Genomic DNA, 22,121 nt, shown 5'->3' with positions numbered 1-22,121 from the left:
AAAGTCTGGAAAAAAGAATTTTACTCCTCTGCTTAAAAGCTCTAAACTTTAATTTTATTTAGTTTTAAAAAGTTTATCTAGATAGAAAGCTACATTTAAAACCCTTGTTATTTAGACTTTGGAATAATATACAAACAACTAATAAATGAACAAAAGTTATGTAATAATAAGGATTATTGAATACCAAAACAAAATAATTATTTAAACTGTATAACATAAAAAACACAATAGATTTAGACTATAAACCACACAAATTGAAATAGGTATCTACAGATATTGTCCTAAGACTAATTATAAGTGAGTTCAAAGTTGCCAAAGTAAACAGCACAGCCTTACACACCTCTTTGCCAACTCTCTCATATAGCCAATGGAACTGAACATCCAAAGAATGATGGAAAAGAATTTTCTAATGAATCCTTGTCCCCCTGAAGTTGTATGAGAGGAAAGGTCACTTTCTTACTGACTAGCTTACCTTTTTGTTATCTTATCATTTTCTTAATTGTACATATTTTCATGTATTATGCTCTATTTATACATTCTTTAATAGCATCTTTATTTATGACTTTGTGAATCAACATCTTTGTGATAGGAGGTGAAAGTCACTTAGCTAATTACACATGCTTGATAAGCTGCATAATAATAACCACTGCAGTGCTGTACATTAGTTAAAGGCATGTAAATTACTGCAGTTATTCTCATTTGGGGAAAAACAAGAGACTTTGTTTTGGTTGTTTAAAACACCTTTGTTGTGTCTATATCCGCTTTCTCAAGTATACTGTGCTTTTAACCCATATCATAACATCAATAATAAAATAAAGGTTATATCTCATTCTGCTAGTATGACCAAAGAAATAAAAACCAAACCAAACTAAAGCAAAACTCAGTTGAATGTGAACACGCTTATCAGCAGTTGAGAATTTTGTTATATGAAGCTTCTTCCAAATAATGCAATCATTGTAAAACAGAACAGTTTAGACACTCACTGCCCACCAGGATGTTGTAATGAAATCTGACTTGGCCCAGCCATATTAGAAGTACATAGAGAGATAGAATGTATAGCACTGAAATATTAATATGACTTCTGGATGAGGACTGGAAATTCTACAAAGTTATGAATAAGGTCAAAATAACACTTGGATGATTTACTGCCATAGAAAAATCATAGTCTCTTATGAGTGATTTACTGGATGTTATATAAAAATGGAGTGTGGACAAGCTACATTCAGATGCAAGCTTGCAGCTGTCAGTGCGTACATGTGCTCAATCTGGCTGGAGGATGATTTGAAGGTTGATTTAATTGTAGCTTCTGAATCATGTTCTTCCCTATGTGTTAAATTGTTTAACATAAATACAAAAATGTTAAAGTAATGTTAAGACTGTAAATATTTAGTATAAGTCTGCAAAATCTCATTCTTTTCTGGAAGAGTAACTGAAAATATAGACTATCTGGGAAAAAATACCAGGACTGAATAATGGTGACTGCCCCACAGTTACGGCAAATTACTCTTATATGAGAAAGTTCAGAGGGCTTTCAGAAGTAGCTAAGAATAAGCAAACACAAGGCTCGGTTTGTGACAGAGCAGACCAGTTTTAAGAGGAACAGAAATCTTTATCTGTAGAACTGATTTCAGAGATAAAGTCGACCAATTGGTAAGGCAGCATCATTTGTGTTTCTTATAGGCAATGTCATAGCCTAAACACATCTTGTCCTCTAAACACAAACTCCAAGCAGAGATCCAACTCCTATCGATGATACCAGCACCAAGCTACATAAGACACCACCAATAAGCTTTGTCAATATTATGTATTCAGCTATAGCTCTCCTTAATCATCTTTCTATTCCTTGACAGGCCTGCATTAAATTCCAAATATCACCTAACCATTTACTTCCCAGCTCAGCAAATCATCCTTAGGGAGAATATCTTCTTCCTCTGCAAGCTTTTCCCCCATTTTTTTATTTCCACTTTTATACATACCTCCTTTTCTACATATTTTCTTGCCGGGTTTTCTGGCACATTCCTTGGATATTCTTTTTACTGAAAAATGAATAGAAGACTAGAAAATAACATGGCGCTCCATCACAGACCGCCGGAACATGCAATACCACTATCTAACTTAATATGCTCCTGCATTTACTAAGTGCGAAAGATCCCCAATTCCTTGAGCCTGCACATGCAATGGAGAAATGTTGATGCATCTTCTCAGAAGTCATTTGGTAGGAAATGGAAATTAGGAACCCATTTCTACCTGAATATACGTGCTGTGGAGGAAAGAAAATGAGTAGGCATAGGAAAAAAACAAGAACAGGTACATTAACGCACATAAACAAAAAGAGCGACATGCAAGCATGTAAAATATGTCTACATGCCAACAGGAAAAGCCATGCATGCTACCAGTACACATGAATCAATATTGTTAGAACTTAGAATAGAAAAGAAAATATAAATTAATCTCCCTGTTTTTTGGCAGTAAACTCACCATCCTCAGTCGGAACGTATATGTTTAAATACAGGCAATCTTCACTCTGGTCTTGCACATATGATGAAACCACATCCAAGTTATTGGTAAACCACACAGGAAGCATGACTTCTGGCAACCTGCCATCAATGATATTCTGGGGACACACAGGAGCAAACTGCGTCGCATTCCTGATATCTGACCAGGGAGATGGTGGTTCTGGAGGCTGAAAACGATGTTCCCCTGTTGGTGTGGCTGCGTACGGAACCCCAAGAAACTGAATAACAGGCCCCAAAATTTCATTATTGAGTTCTTTCTTCATCCCTCTTATCTTGCCAAAGTTGGTAGTCACCAATGGGTCTGCATCATCCAATTTTTGTGAAAGCACACGGGCAGCCTGAAGTAAACATCCCAACACACAGAGAGTCAATGAGGCACCCAATCCCCTGTGTACCAAGCATGCCATTACTGCTCTCCACACATAATTTGGCCACATGCATCTGGGCAGTGCCATGGTCCCACATTAGTTGTGTAGTTGTCTGGTTACAATGAGGCAAAGGTATTTGTATCCACTTGAGAAAGCCTGGATAATGGTAGAACACACCTCCAACTTCTTCAAGGAGAGCTTGTCAAGAAAAGCTCAGAAAGTTCTTTATGTATCCAGTATCTCCCATTGATTTCACATGTATTGTAGTAGCATCTTCAATCATCACTATTTATCAGACCATATCCTATTGACCATTCTGTTTTCCATAGTAGCAACGTGACAAGAGTGGCCATTGACTGTAGATTTGCCTCTTATAAATCAAATCCAATTAGCAGCAGGTCTGCATCCTAAAGAAAATTAAAATAAATCATTAGGACAAACAAGCTCAAATAGACAGAACAATAACTAGATATTTTACAAGCTACAGAAATATATAAATAGTGGCTAGACTCAGGTAAGCTAAATACTACCATAGAAAAATTATGGTTTGATGTGAGGTGACAGCGGAAATAACAGATTTTTAGGTTATTGAGAAATTTGCCTGCTGACTTTACACATATTTAAGTGGAAGCAGGCCTTGTCAAAATATGTGATTTAGGGAACATTTCACAGTACACTATTTTTAAAAATACTGAAGGCTATATGTAAAGTTTCCCCTTTATTGATGGCCTTCAGTCACTTCAAGGAACCACAGAATTAATCAACAAACACACTAAAAATTAAGACTAAATAGCAGAAAATCTTTTGAAAATTATTGGTAGGGAATTAGTGGAATGTAAACAAACTATAAGGGTGACTATATATATTTAAAAGAAAACAAACAAAAAGGTAGTCCCCAACCTTACGCTATATAGAAAAAACAAAGCTAACGTTAGAACAAGAACACTAACACTAGTTCAACTGTGATCATTTAAGTGCAACTACCTTATAAGGTCAACCTCCTCGCTGTTTCTCAAAAGTTTGTATCAAGTCATTGAGCATAGGTCCTTCACCTTAAATTAGGATTCAAAAATTTTAAAGATAAAATGGCTTCAGACAAATTTGAAAAAAAAAAAAAACAGAAATTGGCATTTTTTCTTGCAGACTAAAGTTTTTAGGGCTTTCTGTTTTGTTTTGTTTGTTTACAATCTAGCTATAATATTTTAGAAATCAGTAAATTCACAACTTGAAAATTAATTTCTGCATCAAAGTCAGCATATTTTAAGCTACAAATTTTGTTTTCAGTACCTCTCAGAGATCAAAGGAACAATAAAAAAATAGAGTACAGTGGTTTTATGAAACAATCATACCTAATCACCACATCTTGCATATTAACACTAACAGAACATCTAACACTGTTTACCCAATTCAACTTAAAACACATCAGGATAAAATGTAACACTCAGTATAGTGCAATTCACAGCGTAATCTTACTTTAACTGCTAGATAGCACACAACTCGGCAAATTCATCTTTTCTTGTTCAAACAACCTTTTAAAGTGCTTGCTTTGAAAATAATAGTGTTGATTTGTATTACAGATGGTTCTATCCTGTCATATTATGAGAAGATTCCCAAAGAAGTGCTGGTCTGGCAGTGAGGCTGCCCTGACTTTGTGTTATTGAAAAGGAGATTGTACAAACTAGGCACTGGGAGATTTGGTTGAGGCCTGGTGTTCTGTTAGCTCTGAACAATCCATCACAGAAGGCAATAAGGAGATAAATGTCTTTCTTCAAGAGTACTTCCGTCTGTGTTAATTCATAAACCTTTGCTGTGAAAGCTCATTAACATACAAAAAGCAGGCTTAGACCCATCCCATTCCAGTCTCAAAATTCTAGCACATACTGAAGATTTAGCTACACAAACCCATTTCTATTAAGAGTACACAGTATTTATTTTTGTGAGCCACAACATGGCTGAATCTTTCCTAGTCACATTTTGGTGTTAAAAGAGTACCATATTGACACCCAAAATTCAGAACCTGGGTGGCACCTTAAAAGTCTTCATTACCATTTTTTATTCAGTCTAACTTCCAAGTACAGTGATTTCCAAAAGTTCTTCTTTATACACTTGGTACCTTATTAATAATATAAAGTACTTGTTTCATTACTAACAAAAGAACACTCCTTTTTGTATTCACAAGCTCTTAACTGTGTTAAAAATAAAGGGACTCCTGTTTCCCACTGACGTGATACTTTAACACAGGTTGTGAAAGATTGTATTTTTTTATGCACTGGTGAATTTTCAAATTCTAATAACACTTGGCTTCCAAGGTTACAAAAATGTCCCATTTTACAAGGGTCTACCTGTATGGAGAATTATAGTATTGACCCCACAGATTTTTTAGAAGTTGTCATTATAATAATAACAGTTGTCCAAACTAATGTAAAAATATGGCTTACTTAAATTAATGAAATTTTAAATATATGTGTAAATAAGCCTCTGTGCATGTGTGTGTGTGTGTGTGTGTGTGTGTGTGTGTACATGTATATATAATATAAGGACTCAAATTTCTCAGCAGACTTTTTTTCCTATTTATTGGTGCTTTCTTAGCTCTAATTTATGTCAAACCCTTAGCTTTTATGCATTTACATCTCATTTACAATAACCCTATAACATGAGTTCAACAGTTATCCCGTTTTTACTCAGAGGGACTGAGACTTAAAGAGGTTAAATACCCTGAGCAAGATCTCTCAACTAATCAATAACAGATCCAGGAGTCCAATGCAATCTGATTTAAAAGCTGTCCTCTTGATCATTGCACCTGATAACACTCTCACTTCACAATTAACACTTTTTAAAATATTGATCCTAGTACACTTAAAATTAAATTGTAAAAGTGTTTTATGTTCCTTCAGAAGGACAGAGTCTAGGTAAATACTCTGACAATTTCATTGAAACAAAATTTAAATGGATTACCTTGTTCTTATTGGAAGTTTAGATTTTATTTTGTTCCTTTTTTTAATTTACATTTTTTACCTTTTTATTTTACATGAATTTTAGTGATCGGTTGTCATATGTGTTTACCCAAGATTATGCTAAAATAATAATGGGTATCAAAAAGTTCCAACTTTGTAGCCTAATAGCCTAAATGTCCATTAATAGATATTGATAAATGAATTATGATACATGTGGAAATTAGAATTCTATACATCAGTGAAATAAAGGACCTAGACCTAAATATGTCAACTTAGATAAATCTCAAAAGTTTTAAACAAGCAAGTTGCAGATCAGATAAAGTAAAATGTTATTCAAATAAAGCATAAAATATGCAAAGCAAAGCTATATATTATTCACTGAATACATAAATATATAGTAACAGAATATTTGTCACCCCTGGGTAAGGAGGAAAGTGAGTGAAGTTAGTCTAATGGTTAATTAATTAACACTATTAATTAATTAATTGGCACTAAGATTGATAAGCTGTGGTGAGGACTTAAAAGACCACAATTAATTAACTATAGTAAGTTTTACAAACCTAACATTTGAGAGTGTTAAGTGATACATACACACACAGCTACATGCCTTTGTTATGCAATTCTCCATATTTTTCTATGTGTTGAAATCTTTTATAATAAGCATGTTAACATAATAAGATCAGAAAGCCTTTTTCAGAAAATCAGGCAAGTAGCTGAGTCTATTAATTCATAGGACTAGCTCCCACCTGACTTTGCAATTTAGTGCAGATAGTAGCTCAAAAAATTATTCCCTTTGGGTTAAAGTATGTATAATCCCACTGAGAAAAAATAAAATAAAAAATAAATAACATTTTAAAAGGCATCATAAATGGAAATATATTATCTCACTTGCATTAATTCATCATAACAGCTAGAACTAGTTTGTTCCTGAGTAACCCAGATCAAAGAGATGATACTGGAGAGAGTAGAGACAACTTTTTAGAACATTAGATAATCATTCATCCAATCTTCCATTCACTCAATAAACATTTATTGGGTATCTGTAATATATAAGCTATTGTGCTAAATGGTATGACTTTAAGTCACATTAAAAAAAAAATGGCTCTATAAGTGTCCATCAACTGACAATCAAGAAGATGTGGTTTATATGTACGATGAAATACTACATGGCAATGAGAAAGAATGAAATCTGGCCATGTGTAGCAACATGGATGGACCTTGAGGGTGTTATGCTGAGCGAAATAAGTCAGGCAGAGAAGGACAGATACTATATGCTTGCACGTATAGGGGGATTAGGAGGAACTTAATGGACGACCAAGGGGGAGAAGAAGGGGAAAAATAGTGGGGGAGAGGGAAGGAGGCAAACCATGAGAGACTCTTGAATGCTGAGAACAAACTGAGGACTGATGGGGATGGGGGTAAGGGGTAGGGTGGTGATGGGCATGGAGGAGGGCACTTGTGGGGATGAGCACTGGGTGTTATATGGAAACCAACTTGACAATAAACTATTTAAAAAAAATGGCTCTAATGCAGATTGGAATGTGACATGTGTTCAACAAATATACAATCAATGGGGAGATGGGGCCCAGCAAAAAGTTTCTGATTGATAACTTTACATAGTGTCTTTAAAAATAATTATTTCTATTTATTTTCTACTTTGTTTTTAATTTGTTTCATTGTGGAACCCAACTCCACCTCCCCCTCTACTGAATTCTTATTCAAGGGCTAGGATTTTGTGTTGCTGTTATGTTTAAATAACTTCATATCCATCATAAACTCTATGTTGACAATCATTTATATGCTGCAGGCATGGGTTAAACCTCAGCTAATATGGACTGACTGAATGCTTATCACCAGAGTGGCGTGGAGTTTGCCCAATGCTATACAACTGACTGTTGTTATTCACTGTAGTCATGTTCCATACAGTCACTGCAAACATCAAGTTAGAGAACATGGATCAATGTTCCTAGGGAAATAGCTATAAATTATCCACATAGTTATAAATTCTCATCTCAAATACAAACTAGTTATAAATTATTTACATAGTTGTAAATGAAAATGTTAAACCCTAAAAACAGTTCATACTAGTAGATTCTATTTTCTTTATTTTACAAAGAGAAAACAAGGTTCAAAAATGTTAAGTGACTTGTCTGAGGCCACCCCACTAAAAGGTGCCAGAGTTGAGGTTCACAGCCCCTCCCTCTGGCCCCAGCACTGGAGTTTCTTAATTCTGTCCTCCGTTCATCTTGGTATGAGAGCTGAAACAAGGAGGCAGAGTATCCCTTTGCCTGGAAACTATGCTCATAGGAAGACCCAGAGTTTTTGCTGCTCTGCTTCTAACTCTGAATGACTGCATATCTATGAGTATTGACTTTGGGGTTATGAATAAATTTTAGTGAATAGGCAAATTTGAAAATACAAATCCAGGAGTAATGATGACTGACTGTATTACCTAAAGATAAATATTTTATATTTACATTTTATAAAAATATTTTATAACTATGGATCTATAAGTCATTTTGAGGTCAGACTATATCAGCTTGTCACCAGCCTATCACTAGTAATAATTAGTAATAATCAATGGTTTTAGAATTGGATTTACTACTAATAATTTAATAATAATCACATTTAATAATAACTGGTTTCAGTGGAGCACAGTGTTCTCAGTGGCCGAGGTCACCCATGTAACCTGAATGTGCTTATTGTAACCAGCTCACTATAAGAGAATCTGACCACCAGCGAATTGTGGATTCCTATAGCAAGATGTTTCACATGCTTGAGGTGGTTCAAATTTTGGAGACAAAGGAGTATCCTGTGTAACCTACAGTGGGAAAACAAGGAAACCTGCATCTGAGACGTCCAGACTCCATTCAAGACATATCCTTCTCCCGTTGTTTCTCTCTTGTACTATTTGCCTGTAACAAAGCTGTCCAAGGAGTATAAACTATTTGAGTCCCACGAGTCCTTTCAGTACCCGAACACTTAAAGCAACTAGTGTGTGATTAATTCACACAGTAAGTATTTAGAAATAGGATGAATAAGCAAATGAACGCAATTGGACAAAATGTTGTTGGGCTTTAAAAGAAAACACAGGTCGGGGCACCTGGGTGGCTTAGTCGGTTAAGCATCTGACTTTCGCTTAGGTCATGATCTCGCGGATCGTGGGTTCGAGCCCCGCATTGGGCTCTGTGCTGACTGCCAGCTCAGAGCCTGGAGCCTGTTTCAGTCTGTGACTCCCTCTCTCTCTGACCCTCCCCTGCTCACGCTGTCTCTCTCTCTCTCCTAGAAATAAATAAAACGTTAAAAAAAAATTTTTTAAAAGAAAACACAGGTCTACCTCTAGTTAATAGATTAGGAAACATATTTGAACAAATATTGATGGTCATGGAAGAGATCCCAGGCAGAGGGCACATTCCAGAAACATGGAAAGGATATGTAGTGGCCATTGTAGTCCTCAATCTCCCTGGGAACAGCTCATTCCAGTGACTGGTCCACACCAGTGTAAGGCCTGGCCATTTTGCCTCAATACAGACCAGCTCTGAGAGGCCATCCTGGCCCCAAAGCTCCCTACTGTACAGAAAGAGTAGGGGGAGGAGTTGGCTATGATTTCTTCACTCCATCCCAGGTGTTTTTCCCAATGGTATGACCCAGTAAACTTCCTGCAGATAAATCCCCATCTCAGAGTCTTTTTGTTTTTCTCTCCCCCTCCACCCACCCCTTCTGTGAAATCTGACCTGTGACAGAAGAGAAAGAAGCATCAGTGTTTGAGAAGGGCACAGTTTAGTTTGGCAAGAACACAGAGTATATGAGGTCCAGCACTGAATGAGACTGGAAAGGCAGGTTACAGCCAAATCAAGCAAGCCCTTTATTAAAAGGCTAAAGAGTTTGGATTTTATTCACAGGATGATAAAAAGCCATTAAATATTCCTTGCAGGGGAAGAGTATTATCAAATCTATTCACAAGAAAATTAAACTGGCAGTGCAGTGGAACAGGGATCTCCAAAGCACTGTGCTCATTCCCGACTGCAAGATGACCAGATGAGAAAAGGAAAGTAAATCGTTGATGTATGTATCATGATTTTTTATAGAAAGCTTAAAGAGAGAAATTAAGCTTTGCTAATATGAATATATGGTTTAATACCAGTGTCTCCACATGGTTGACATGATGTGTATAGCACTTGAGATGTTCTTGGGAAGGTGTATAGTCTAGAACACAGTAGGTTTACCAGCAGCGACATTTTTGCTGTTATTGTTTCTTTCCAACACACAGTGATATATTAGAGTAACATGACTAAATAAGTAGATTTATACATTTTCCATCATGTTGTAATTAAAGTCACCCTCACAAAAAGGACTACTGAATTAAGTTTTCCTTGCAAGATAAATACATGTTAAAGGAAATACTAGTAATACAATCATAAGTACAAGAAACAAGCAGATATGAAACTTCTAGTTCTGATACAAGCTTTTCAGCTATATTGCAAGACTCCAAACTATGGCTATCTAATCATATAGAGTAATAAGTTAGATAAACATTTTTAAAAAATCAAGAAAGTAACTTGAAATGCAGATTTATATGTATTTCAATAGCTGTGAATTGTGTCCTTAGGATCTCTATTGCTTGAGAGATCCATGAATGATGGAATGAAGGTATCAACATTTATAAAATATTAAAATACTAATTTTATCTTTCTCATCTTTTACTGTCTATTTTTGTGTATGCTTTGCAATCTGATGATAAAGATATTTGTGCAGAAGTGTATGTATATATTTATGTTTTGGTTTAGGTATCATAAACGCAGGACTGCATGATCACAAAAATGTGTAGTCCATTACATTAGTGAATGAAATGGGAAAGAAGGAACAATTTTATTTTCATGTTAAGTTTAAGTGATAGGTGAATACATCACATTTATGTGAAAATGACAGCAAATTGACTAATATTATAAATCACCAATTACTCTCTAAGCCCTGTCCAAACCATTTACATGTCTCATGTCATTTAGTCCTCACAACCAAGTTATTAGCCAAGTACTGGTATTTGAGATGAGGAAAATGATGATTTGAGTATTTAGATAACTTTCTTAAGGGTACAAAGCTAGGAAAAGGCAGACCCAATAAACAAGCTTGGGAGTGCCTAACTCCAAAGAACATGCCCTGAACTTTTATGATACATGACATTTTGCTTTGTTCTCCAATGAGACAAACTCAATTAAGTCATATGTTCAGTTTGAGCATTTGAAGAAAGTGAATCACACCAGATACTAATAGGAGGAAAATAAAAAGGCTCTTGATCAGCTTGCCAGGGTTAATTAACAGGCATAATTTAGAGCAGTTCCAAGCACTGTGATATTGAGACTTCTTCCAGCAACATTTCATAATATAAGCTAGAGAATAATGAAAAAAGTTAGGACTTAGGGATAAGCAAGTCAAGAATGTTAGAATTTCAAGGAGCAAAGTTTATGAGAAATGGTAATTCCAGTGTTGAATATACTAATCTAGGTAGAAAGGTAAGCAGTAGCAGAAGGGTGCAGGAGAAAAAGTAAGAAATAATTAGAACCAAAGATTATGAAAGGTCTACTCTGGGATGGGAATATCAAAGTTCAAGATTTTGATCATATAGAATTTCAAGTGTCATGGTCTATGTTGTGGCCATATTACCATGGAGCTATTGAGAACTAATGCTGTAACAAGTATATTCTGCCATTACCACCATTAATTAATAACTTGATTAATGGCTTATTCCAACTGAGCATAGACTGAGGCTGGTGAGCTAACGGCATCATTTCATTTAATTATGAGATGAAGTAGAAATTGTTACCATCTCCTTGTAACCAGTAACTAAATGGAAAATCAGGAACATAAAGCTACTAAAACATTTTTCAATAAAACAAGACCACAGTTTTACAAATACATTGAGTTCTAACAAATAAAAGGAGATAAGGCTGAAGAATTAATACACTCTAAAGATAAACCCTGCCCCCTTCTCAATTTTCTCCAGAGCCTCCTTTTCAGAGAAAGGGTAGGCAGACTTCAATAGTTTCCCAAAATTATTTCCGATCCTCCTCTCCTCTGAAGAAAATGTAAGCAGTTCTATTTGTTTTCTTTCTCCTTGAGCTACTTCCACTCTAAATGAAGCTCTCCAGTGATGTGAGAAAATAGAGAAAATGATTGTTAAGAAGAAAAAGGAAACTAAAATTTGACAGTAATAAAAGAACAAATTTTACCCCTGAAATATTTTAAAGATTAGCAAGGAAAAAATCATGAGTATGTTGCCAAGGTTATACCTGGGAGCAGACTATCTTCATGAAAAACAAGACTACCAAAAGGCAGCGGGTTCCTGCGTGGCTCAGTTGGTTAAGCATGCTACTTTGGCTCAGGTTGTGATCCCATGTTCATGGGTTTGAGCCCCGCATCGGGCTCTGTACTGACAGCTAGCTCAGAGCCTGGAGCCTGCTTCAGATTCTGTATCTCCCTCTCTCTCTGACTCTCCCCCGCTCACACTGTCTCTCTCTCAGAAATAAATAAAAAACATTTAATTTTTTTATTAAAAAAAAAAAAACTATTGGAAGGCAGCACACAGCACTGGGAACAGTCTCCAGTGAATTGGGTCCAACGGTTCAACAAGATCCTTCTCTCTAGTAAGTACTCACTTGGGCAGTGTTTGCCTGAAGGAACCCCAGCTAGCATCACCCAAAGCCTGGCTCAAACATCAGTACCTCCTTCTCAGACCCTTCCAGCCACAACAAATACTCCTTTCCCTCAACTCTCAAAGCACTTGTTACCTTTCTTGTAACTGAATCTGTAGCACTTTCCATCACAGTAATTTATACACATGGCTTCCCTCTTTATTCTCTTACATTATTTAGTGGCAGCCATTGGCAAGACCCACATGAGCAAAACAGGCATAGTGCTAATTCTCTTGGAGACTAAAATTAAATGGGGAAGACACACTTTACATAAATCAATCACACAGATAACTATTTAGTCATAAATGCTTTGCCAAGTAGCAGAGTGCTCTGCGGGGAGATTTAATCACTGTGGAGTGGGATGGATGATCTTCCTGAGGAGGAGATCTATAAACTGGGCTCTGAAGGATGAGTAGGAGTTGGCAGGTAAAGACCAGGGGGCAGACAGAGGCAAGAGAAAGCTCAAATGCTGTGAAGCCTGGGGCTTTTCAAGAACAAAGTGGTAAGTATAATTTGAGAACAGAGTGGAGTATCAGGCTGGAGAGGTGCTGACAATTCAAGAATGCCTAAGCTATTTTAGGATTTTAAGATCTTATCCCAAGTATGATGAGAAGAATTACAATCACAATAATGACATAACTGGTGCGGCCTTAATCTTTGAGAGAAACCCATTCATTTATTATATTATTTGTCATCAATTAACCCTACCCTCAGATTTTTTCCATCTGTGATGTCTGACCTCTGTGAAGGCATTACCTTAATTAGAGTTACGGCAAGAGAGAGTAAGACGAACAAGAGGTAGAAACAAATTAGAGTATAACAAAAATTCCTCATCATTCAAGAATGTTCATGGATGACCAATGTAGATCAGTAGCTAATTCCATTGCTGTTTGGCAAAAAAAAAAAAAAAAAAAAAAAAAAATTGGGATACTGAGAGGCAATAACTTTTCTGACAACACAATGAAAAAGAGACCAAAGTGACAGCACTTCTTTCTGTATTCATATCTGATAATTTCTACTATGGTCATCATTACAACTAACAGCTATTGGAGAGTTTCTTGTTTGTTTTCTTTTGGAGGGATGGCTAAAACAGGCTATTTAACATTTATATATATAATAAGTTATATATAAATAACATTTATATATATAGTAAGTTATATATAATACGTTTTACTTTCTGTTCACTCTGAATCTACTCTCAGATAAAATCTCCAAAAATTAATTGTTAAATTTAATATCTCACTTAGTAATCTCGATTTCCAAATGAACAAGAAGGTGAAGGGGGTGAGAGGGACAGGAATTCATAAGAGAGGATGTTTAAAAAAAAAAAAAAAAAAGCACGGGCAACAGTTTTAATGTATACATAAAATACTGCAGGACATATTTTAATTTTTAAAACCAGTTGGTGACCCTGTGCAATCCCCCAGAAGAAAATGAATAATCACTCAAGAACTCAAGAGAGTCAGCAAGGTAGGGCTGATTACTTCCCTTGATATTAAATTGATGCTTTTGTCTGAAAGGGGCCACTTTGGGGTCACAAGTCATTGTTTCCAGATGCAACTTAATAGCACAACCTAAGAGCACTGCTACATTCTCAATTCACTATTTAAGCTTATTTTTGTTTCTAGTGAGCTGCTGTGCCTGGGAAGAGTGGAGGATTGCCATTCCTGGTGCCCTGCTTAATTAAAGTCCTCTTTAAAAAATCCCTTGTTGCCAGAGAATAGCTACAACTTTGGCAGAAGCAGTACTAAGTTTCTCAGTATGGCCTTGTGCCAGGTTGTGTCAATCTTGACCCCTTGGAGGATGATTAGCAGAGAGGCGGTAGTTAAACCTTTGTGCCCATTCAGCCCCAGGCTTCTGCTGGAATTGGCAAACACTATAGTGACTATTGTTTAAGGAGTAACTGTCTAGTAGGAACTGGACTAAGACCACCAACTCCTTTCACGTAAGGCACCAAACAACGATAATGGCTTCCTGTCACTCCCGACCTGGCTTAGGACTCAACCGGTACCCCAAAGGGTCAAGAGCATATTACACTTGCAATCAGCTTCAAATATTCACATCTTTTATTGTCCCTTCATATTACAGTTCTATTAGTACTGATAGTAACAAAATTAAAAACGATGCTGATAGTAACAAAATTAAAAACGATGCTCCATTCATAGGCCATTTGTGTAACAGAACATCAATGACTAGATATTCGCAAGTCTTTAACATATACATGGAACATAAGCTGCTAAATGAATTCATCATTTAAATGATTTCACCAATTTAAATAAAATTGAATAGGGGACTTAGAATTATAAAGTATTAAAAAATGAAAAAAGTGTTTAAAATAATAACCAAAACACCAAACTTTACTGTATTTTAGATCTTATTGTCTACGTTCTAAGTGTTTGTAAGTGTTTGACTAATTTTTGATCCTTCCAAAGTTCCTTGAGAGATCACATTTTCTTCATGGCAGAAAACAACTCTAGTGCATTTTGGTAAATTATAATCAGAAATAATCCTATTACACATGTAAATCTTAATAATTTATCAAAATTTTAAAAACTATATAAAAATCAGTACAAAGTTTCAATTATTTTTTTTCTTTGATTAAAATTCAGTCCTTTTAAATATATTCCTTTCTACCTCTGGAACTTTGCATATATAACTGCAAAATATCTTTCAATTCAAATAAAAACTGATTTATGTTAAGAAAAAAAAAACAGGAAAAATGAAGGCCAAGTATTAAGCAAGAGGTTAAATACTTAATTGTTAACATTCAAGAGTAGAACCCAATGTCTTTACTCACTTAACAACCATTTATTGGTCACCAATAATGTGCCAGTACAACTTTGAAACACCAGACAAAAACCCTTGCCACCTCAGAAGCTATATAGAAAGCTATTACTGTGTTATTACAGTGTGTAATATATTCTGCCCTTGTATATTTAACAACTCCTCACAAGTTATTACTTGAAGACCACAGCTTTGAATAATGAGAACTTCATAGTAACATATATATTTAGAACACTTGGCATTGTTAAAGAGGTAATGAAACTAGTGACTGTTTTTTACCCATAAGAAAAAGGATAGATAACATTGTCACTTGTGTGCAAAGTTTTAGACAGCTAAGTAATATAGATTTAAATTAAAAATGACAGATGCACTGATTTGAAACATGATGGTTACTGAAGTGAATCTTTATTCCTTATAGTGCTATGATTAACTATTAAATGGCCCAAGTGCTATTTTTAGGTGTGAGTATTGTGACAACTCTTGGTCAATGTCCTATGCTATCATCCCTATTTTCTTGGCCAATTCTATCATAAGAATGGTTACCAGGGCACCTGGGAGGCTCAGTCAGTTAAGCGTCTGACTCTTGATTTGGACTCAGCTCATTATCTCACGGTGTTGCCCTGTGTCTGATTCCATGCCTCTTGGGATTCTCTTTCTGCCCCTCCTCTGCTTCCACATTCACACATGCACTCTCACTCTCTAAAAAACAAATATTAAAAAAAGAGGAGTGGTTATCTTATGGGAAAAATTTATCCTCGTGACAATCCCAAGTTAGTTTTTATCAAATCAATATTCATTGATTTCATGAGGCACTTTGTTGAACTTCCAAAGCAAAGTGAGTATTCCATATTACACTATGAAAGTATTCACCATAACTCTTTTTTAAAAAGGCAGCAAGAATTTTCAGTTCACTTTAAAATGTTACAATTAACCTCTTTTTCTCCTAAAAGGCAGCATTCACTGGGTGTGTTAATGGAGAAAAAACTCCTGTTACATTGATACCAAAGATCTGTACAAAAGAATGTTAGTGTATTAGTTGGATGTTTCAAAAAGGGAAGTTGTTGTGGAACACATATAAGACCTTCATATCATTGCCTGACATCTTCACTCTTTTCAAAATATAACTATGTTATTTAGATATAGACAAAATGTAAGAAAACCATATTCTAAGAAGATATTTGCCCAATATTCCATCTGTTCCCCAACTTTTCCTCTACCTGTCCCTACTGGCACTACCAAATAAACAAATATGGAAGCAAACAAATAAATAAATCTACTTATTTTGTAAACTATGTGAAAAATTATAGAATTTTTCACCTACAGAATTATAGGTGCAGGTAAATTGATAAATAAGCAGTTCTCTTACTGAAGCACCACTTACAGCACACCCAAAGGGATGGCATAGGCTTCATCAGGTACCTCTAACTACAGGCATATGTGGTGTTAGAGAAGAAGCCTACAGAAGAAAAGACTATAGTGTGGCTCAACTCAAGGGAACTAGTATTATGTATGAAAAGTGTGGCTGTATAATAGTTAAAATACTAAACTAAAATGCTATAGAAACCAGAGAAGAGTGAGAACACTGTGAAAAAGTATATATTCTTCCATTTCATACATCAAATCCAAGCTCATCAACTCAACGGCAGGTCCTAAGATGTCAACTGCACTAAGCAGCTTTAGTCTCAGACTGGACCCTTTATTTCTGGGGATGTTATCACTGTGGTTTCTGATTTTACATCTGTAGCAGTAACTTAACTTGTTTTTGTTCCAAAATGAATTTCATGCTCAACTTGTTTTTCTTAATTAAACTTCCTTTAGCAGTCCCTAATATGTGTATTATTAAAACTCATTAGTCCCATTCAGGCTTGCCTGTCATTTTTTGACTACACATCCATATATTGAACTGTTCTGTTGCTATATATAGGAAAAAAATTAAATAATAAATATGGGGACTTGAACATTTTATGGGTGTCAAGATGAGAGACTGCCTGCAAGGCCCATAAGGTTTCACACAAAAGAGGCATTACTGCTAAAGCTAACATGCTGACATGTCTCTCATCTATAAAGTCTGCAGTAATGGCAGCAGTAAAGCATTTTGCCATTGACTAGAATTTCTCTTACATGCAACGGAAATAGGCACAGAAGAGATTATATCGACTGTTATAAAATGAATTCATATTAAAATCCCTCAAAAGTTTAATGTCTAATAATTTCAAATGCCTGAAGTGATTTACTAGTTTTCTCTGACTTCATTAAGCTTAGAGTTGGCAATCTTTCTCTTTTATGTATGTTTACTACCAAACAGGTGGGTTTTTTTTTGGGGGGGGGTAGTGGGAGGAGGGTGGTATTTAAAGGCAGAAATAATTCATATCCTTTTATACCAACATAATCATATTATAAATTGTTAATGTGATTCCATTAAAAACAAAGCCAAAATCATAAAAAATTTTTACTGTTAAGGAATCACTCCTTAAAAACAATTGAGAATGTTGCTACCCCACAAGATTAACCCCACAGGTTAGCTACCTCAAAATATTTTCAATTAGCTTTTAAAAGGTATTAAAAAGGATACTCCAAATTCATCATGAGTGTTCACCATCTTTTTGTAATTTTCTGGGCTTTGAAATTTGAGATATTAAAAAATTGAAATTTAAAATTAACGGAAACTTTTGTTGTGTTTTTACATTTCTCGAGAAAGAAAAAGAGAAGATTTGCATTTTTGGATGTCATATGTTAAATTTTAACCAATCATTAAAGAAGTATTGCCCTTTTCATTTTACTTTCAATTAAGAGTGTATAATAATTTTCTTTTCAAAAATCAATTAATGTAGAATAGCATTTAACTGTATTTAATCATCTCAAAGTCATAGAAGGAAGCTGCAGTAAATATCTTAACTCCCACTGAATGTAAAGTCAGTTAGAACACATGTGAGGTTTTTGAGGGACAGGTGCAGCTGTCCAGGGAATGAAATATCAGTTTATCCATAGTCAAAAGCTTTGGGCCATCCAGTGCTATTTCTTGTCACATATATCAGGCTCTGTGCTTGCAATTTTCTGGGGTAATTGAGAGCTTCCATCCGTTCTTCCCAAACTGTCACATTTTGTGTTATTCTTCAGCAAAATTGGAACAGCTGATTAAGACCACCATGTTTTTTTTAAATAATCACAACCAAAGATATGTGTTCGGATAAGGTAGAGCAAAATGCAATTAATTTTCTAAGTGAATGGTTGGGCTTATCAATAGTTATTACAGTGATCTACTCTATTAGCAGAGACTATTACTATAACTGGGTACCTAGCTCTTATTTATTAGCTACAGTTTTAAACAATTTTGTGGCATGTAATTTTATGTTTATTTCCATCACTATTGACCTTCCAAAGTGGATCTACTATCTGCAAAGTTACTAAAGTTTTGTGCAGGAACTGCTTGTAGAATGACCAAAGAGTAGGCCAAAGTTTCCCCTTTTTCTTTTTCACTGATGAAAGAGAATAAAATGAGGGAGTAGAAAGTTTGATTATTCTTGACAGAAAGAAACATTGTTCAGCCATGACAAAGGCACTTCAGGCTGAATCTTCTGCTTCAGCACCATGGTACACGCCATGACTACCAGTTCAGTGGTTGTGAAATATACAAGTTAACTTCTAAAAGAACCTTCTTTCTCATGTTTCATATCTACCATCTACCTTTATATCAACATTATATTTTCTACTAGCCTGAGACGAAAAATTCCAGTTCATCACCCTTTCACCTTTGTTATTTATTTACTACATCATTAAATTTGTTATCTACTAACTGTCTTTTTTTAAAGTAATTTAAACCGTGAAAAAAGATGTTAACTAATATTGGACTGTGTGGCTAAGATCAGTGGCTAGAATGTACCAATACACAGAACATCCATTCTTCTAGCTCACACTGCACATGAACCATGTAACTTAGAGCTGCGTAAAAGAAAGGCAAATCTAGCCTCTCAGATATCTCCTTAAAACTAACAGTTGGGCTTATAAAAACTAGTTGTTTTTTGCTATTTTTGTCACCTTTAGGCAAGCTCACACAAAATCAGCATAAATAGGAAATATTTAACTTTTCCACCATAGAATCCATAGGAGACAAAGTTTTATATTTTGCTATTTCATTTTAAAAAAGAAAAAGGGAATGGTATTGAGCTTGTCTCAGAACTTAGATTTAAGAAACACATATACACACACAAAACCAGGAAGAAAGTTTGGCAACGCTCCTCATTTAATACCAGAATGTCTGCTGTATTTGGAATTCCTGAAATAAGTACTGGGATGATGAGTGCTTCAGATGACTTTGAAGAGCTGCCTTTCAGGAGTTCACACATAATGGAGAGGCTTCAGTGCTAAAGCCATAAAGATATCCACATTCATATCATAGCCTGTAAACAGAAGCCCCTGAAAAAATATTTGATGCTTTTCTTTACAGATAAAACTGTACAAAAATTATTTTACATTTCAACAATTATCTTTACTTTATTCTAATGTATTTGGATATCTGAAGGTTTAAAATTTAATGAATTGGCCTTAAATAGGAAGAACCAACTAAAATTATAATGCTGAGATGTCAGAAGGTATAAAGGGATGGGGGATATTCATCAATCTATTTAGCATGTCTATATATATCTATTTTAAATGAATTACTTCTTATATGTTATTGTTCTGAACCTATGTAGGTTCCAAAATTGGTTCAGAATAATATGCTTTTCTGGATTCCAAAGCAACTTTTAGTTTCCTAGTCAATTAATATTCACTCATTTGAGTGATTAATTTTAATTACATCTGCTGAAATTGATTTTCCTTCTGCAAATAATGACGATCTTTTCTTGAGAGTTAAAAAAATAAAATAAGATAATAAAAAGGGGGAAAATCCTTATGTATGTATTCAGCTGCAAGAAAACGTCTTGGAACGCGCGCGCACCGCTCAGTTGGAAAGAAAAGGCACTCCGAGGCAGCCAGGGCAGGGATGCATCAGAAATGCAGCCGGCTGCCTGGCGCACTCGCCAGTCCGGGCCCTCGGCGTTAAGGCTGCAACGCCTCCCTGGACTCCTCCAACTCCAAGAAAGTTATCTCAGACTGTTATGCAAAGCCGTGCGAGTGAATTACAAGACAACATGTGTGGCCAGTCACCCACCTATATGTCTATACGATGCAATGACCCTGTAACCCTTTAGCGTTCGGCTGAAAAAACCGGGAGTGAGAAGGGAAAGGGGAAATAAGGAAGGAGGGAGAATAAGATAATACGAGAAGAGCCAATTCCCCCTGCAAAATTCTCCTAGAAGCCAAGACAGCTGCCGAAACCGGGGCTGAGGCAGCACCGATTTCTACTTGGGTTTTCCTTCTGCACAAGCAGGTTTTCCAAGGCATCTCTGCTACCTCTCTTTAAAGTATCACTAGGAGGAAAGCACTGGATCCAAGAGAGATCTCCCAACTAAAAGGTTTTCAATGCAAAGTTGAGAGCTTGGAGGGTTGTTTGGCTTCCCCACCGACGCCACAAATTAAGGTTTTTAAGCTCGATCTGGGTAGCTCCCTAGCGATCCACCCCGAGAAGCGCGAGGTGGCTTTACATCCCCCCTTCTCTCCCCATTTCACTGGCACCGCGTCCGCAGCACCTACCGCGCAGCAGCACACAAACCCAGGCAGCCCCCTCCCAACAAAAGACCCCCAAACTTACCCTCAGGAAGATAAATCCGCAGAGGGAGCCCCCTCATCCTCCCCTAGTCCCCTTCCAATCATTCAAGGAGACAGTTTCTACAACACTTCGCCGTCAAATTTAAGCTGAATTGGTCAAAGTATTTATCAGCTTCTAGATGCTTTTTTTTTTTTTTTTTAATTTTGAGCACCGGTAATTCTTGTTTAAGAATTCAGGATGCCTTCTTTATTTATTTATTTTTCTTCTTTAAGTAGCCGCAACCCCAGTTTCACACCCCCCCCCTTTTTTTTATTCACCCACGGACACTTCCAAAACGTGTCGATTGATCCTTTTTTCTCTCCAGATGAAACCACGATCCAGAATCCGCGGGACCCAAAGCCACCTCCATGTAAATCCGACCATCAGGCAAGAAACACAAATGATCAAACAACGTTACTTCTTTCGGCTGCAATCAGATAATCCTACTAATCCAATAGATTTATCTCGATTGGAAATTGACCTCAAAAATGAATCCCTGGTGCTGATGTCCAGTAGAGAGACTTCGTAGCCCTGTTCGGGTGACCAAAAGAACTGTGGTTTCTTTCTTTCTTCTTCTTTTTAAAAAATCTTTTTGAATTCTGGGTGCACTGCTCGCAAAAAATGCCGAGGACCCTGGTTTTCCCCTAATAGAGGTTTCTACTCCAAATCGGTGCAGGATGAAAAATGGTACGAAGATACCCCTAGTGGCTCGAAGTGATATTGCAGGGAATCTCACTTTCTTCTTTTTTTTTTTTATCCCTTCTCCTCACCTTCTCCCCCACCCTCCCAGCCCCAGCCCCTCTAGACAACTGGCTGCTGTAGTAGTTAAATAAGAAGGTTGAACCGAGATTAACATGAATAGTATATGACTACTTGAAAACATCGTCTGATCTCTCTTCGTTTTACTTTAAAGACCGAATCTTCTGTGCTTCTGACTCCTCAGTATTGCATCTTTTTTTTCAACAGAATTTCCCCCAATGTCATTTAGTAGATAAAATGCCAATTTGGAGCAGCTAGTGATTTCAAAGCAAATGTATTTGTTTCCTGAATCACTATAGATACCCAAAGAAACCTCAGTCTTCTTGAGATGGTGCTCTTAGGAAAAAAACCTTAATATTATCTTT

At 36.0% G+C, this 22,121-nt stretch overlaps 1 protein-coding gene across 1 annotated transcript in view; it reads right to left on the bottom strand.

Moving 5' to 3' along the window:
- The window catches only part of NLGN1 (neuroligin 1), a 662,036-nt gene extending 640,963 nt beyond the window's left edge, over positions 1–21,073 (bottom strand). Inside the window, exons 1-3 of the mRNA XM_039218377.1 lie at positions 21,001–21,073; positions 2,479–3,291; positions 1,977–2,036 (exon numbers count right to left, since the gene is read on the bottom strand). Coding sequence (XP_039074308.1) covers positions 1,977–2,036; positions 2,479–2,971 — 553 coding nt within the window. The 5' untranslated portion in view covers positions 2,972–3,291; positions 21,001–21,073. The remainder of the gene's footprint in view (positions 1–1,976; positions 2,037–2,478; positions 3,292–21,000) is intronic.
- Between the last annotated feature and the right edge of the window lie 1,048 nt (positions 21,074–22,121).

The sequence above is a fragment of the Hyaena hyaena genome, unplaced genomic scaffold, assembly GCF_003009895.1.
Source record: "Hyaena hyaena isolate Hyena2069 unplaced genomic scaffold, ASM300989v1 scaffold_755, whole genome shotgun sequence".
Lineage (NCBI taxonomy): Eukaryota > Metazoa > Chordata > Mammalia > Carnivora > Hyaenidae > Hyaena > Hyaena hyaena.
This window is presented reverse-complemented; position numbering and strand designations above follow the sequence as displayed.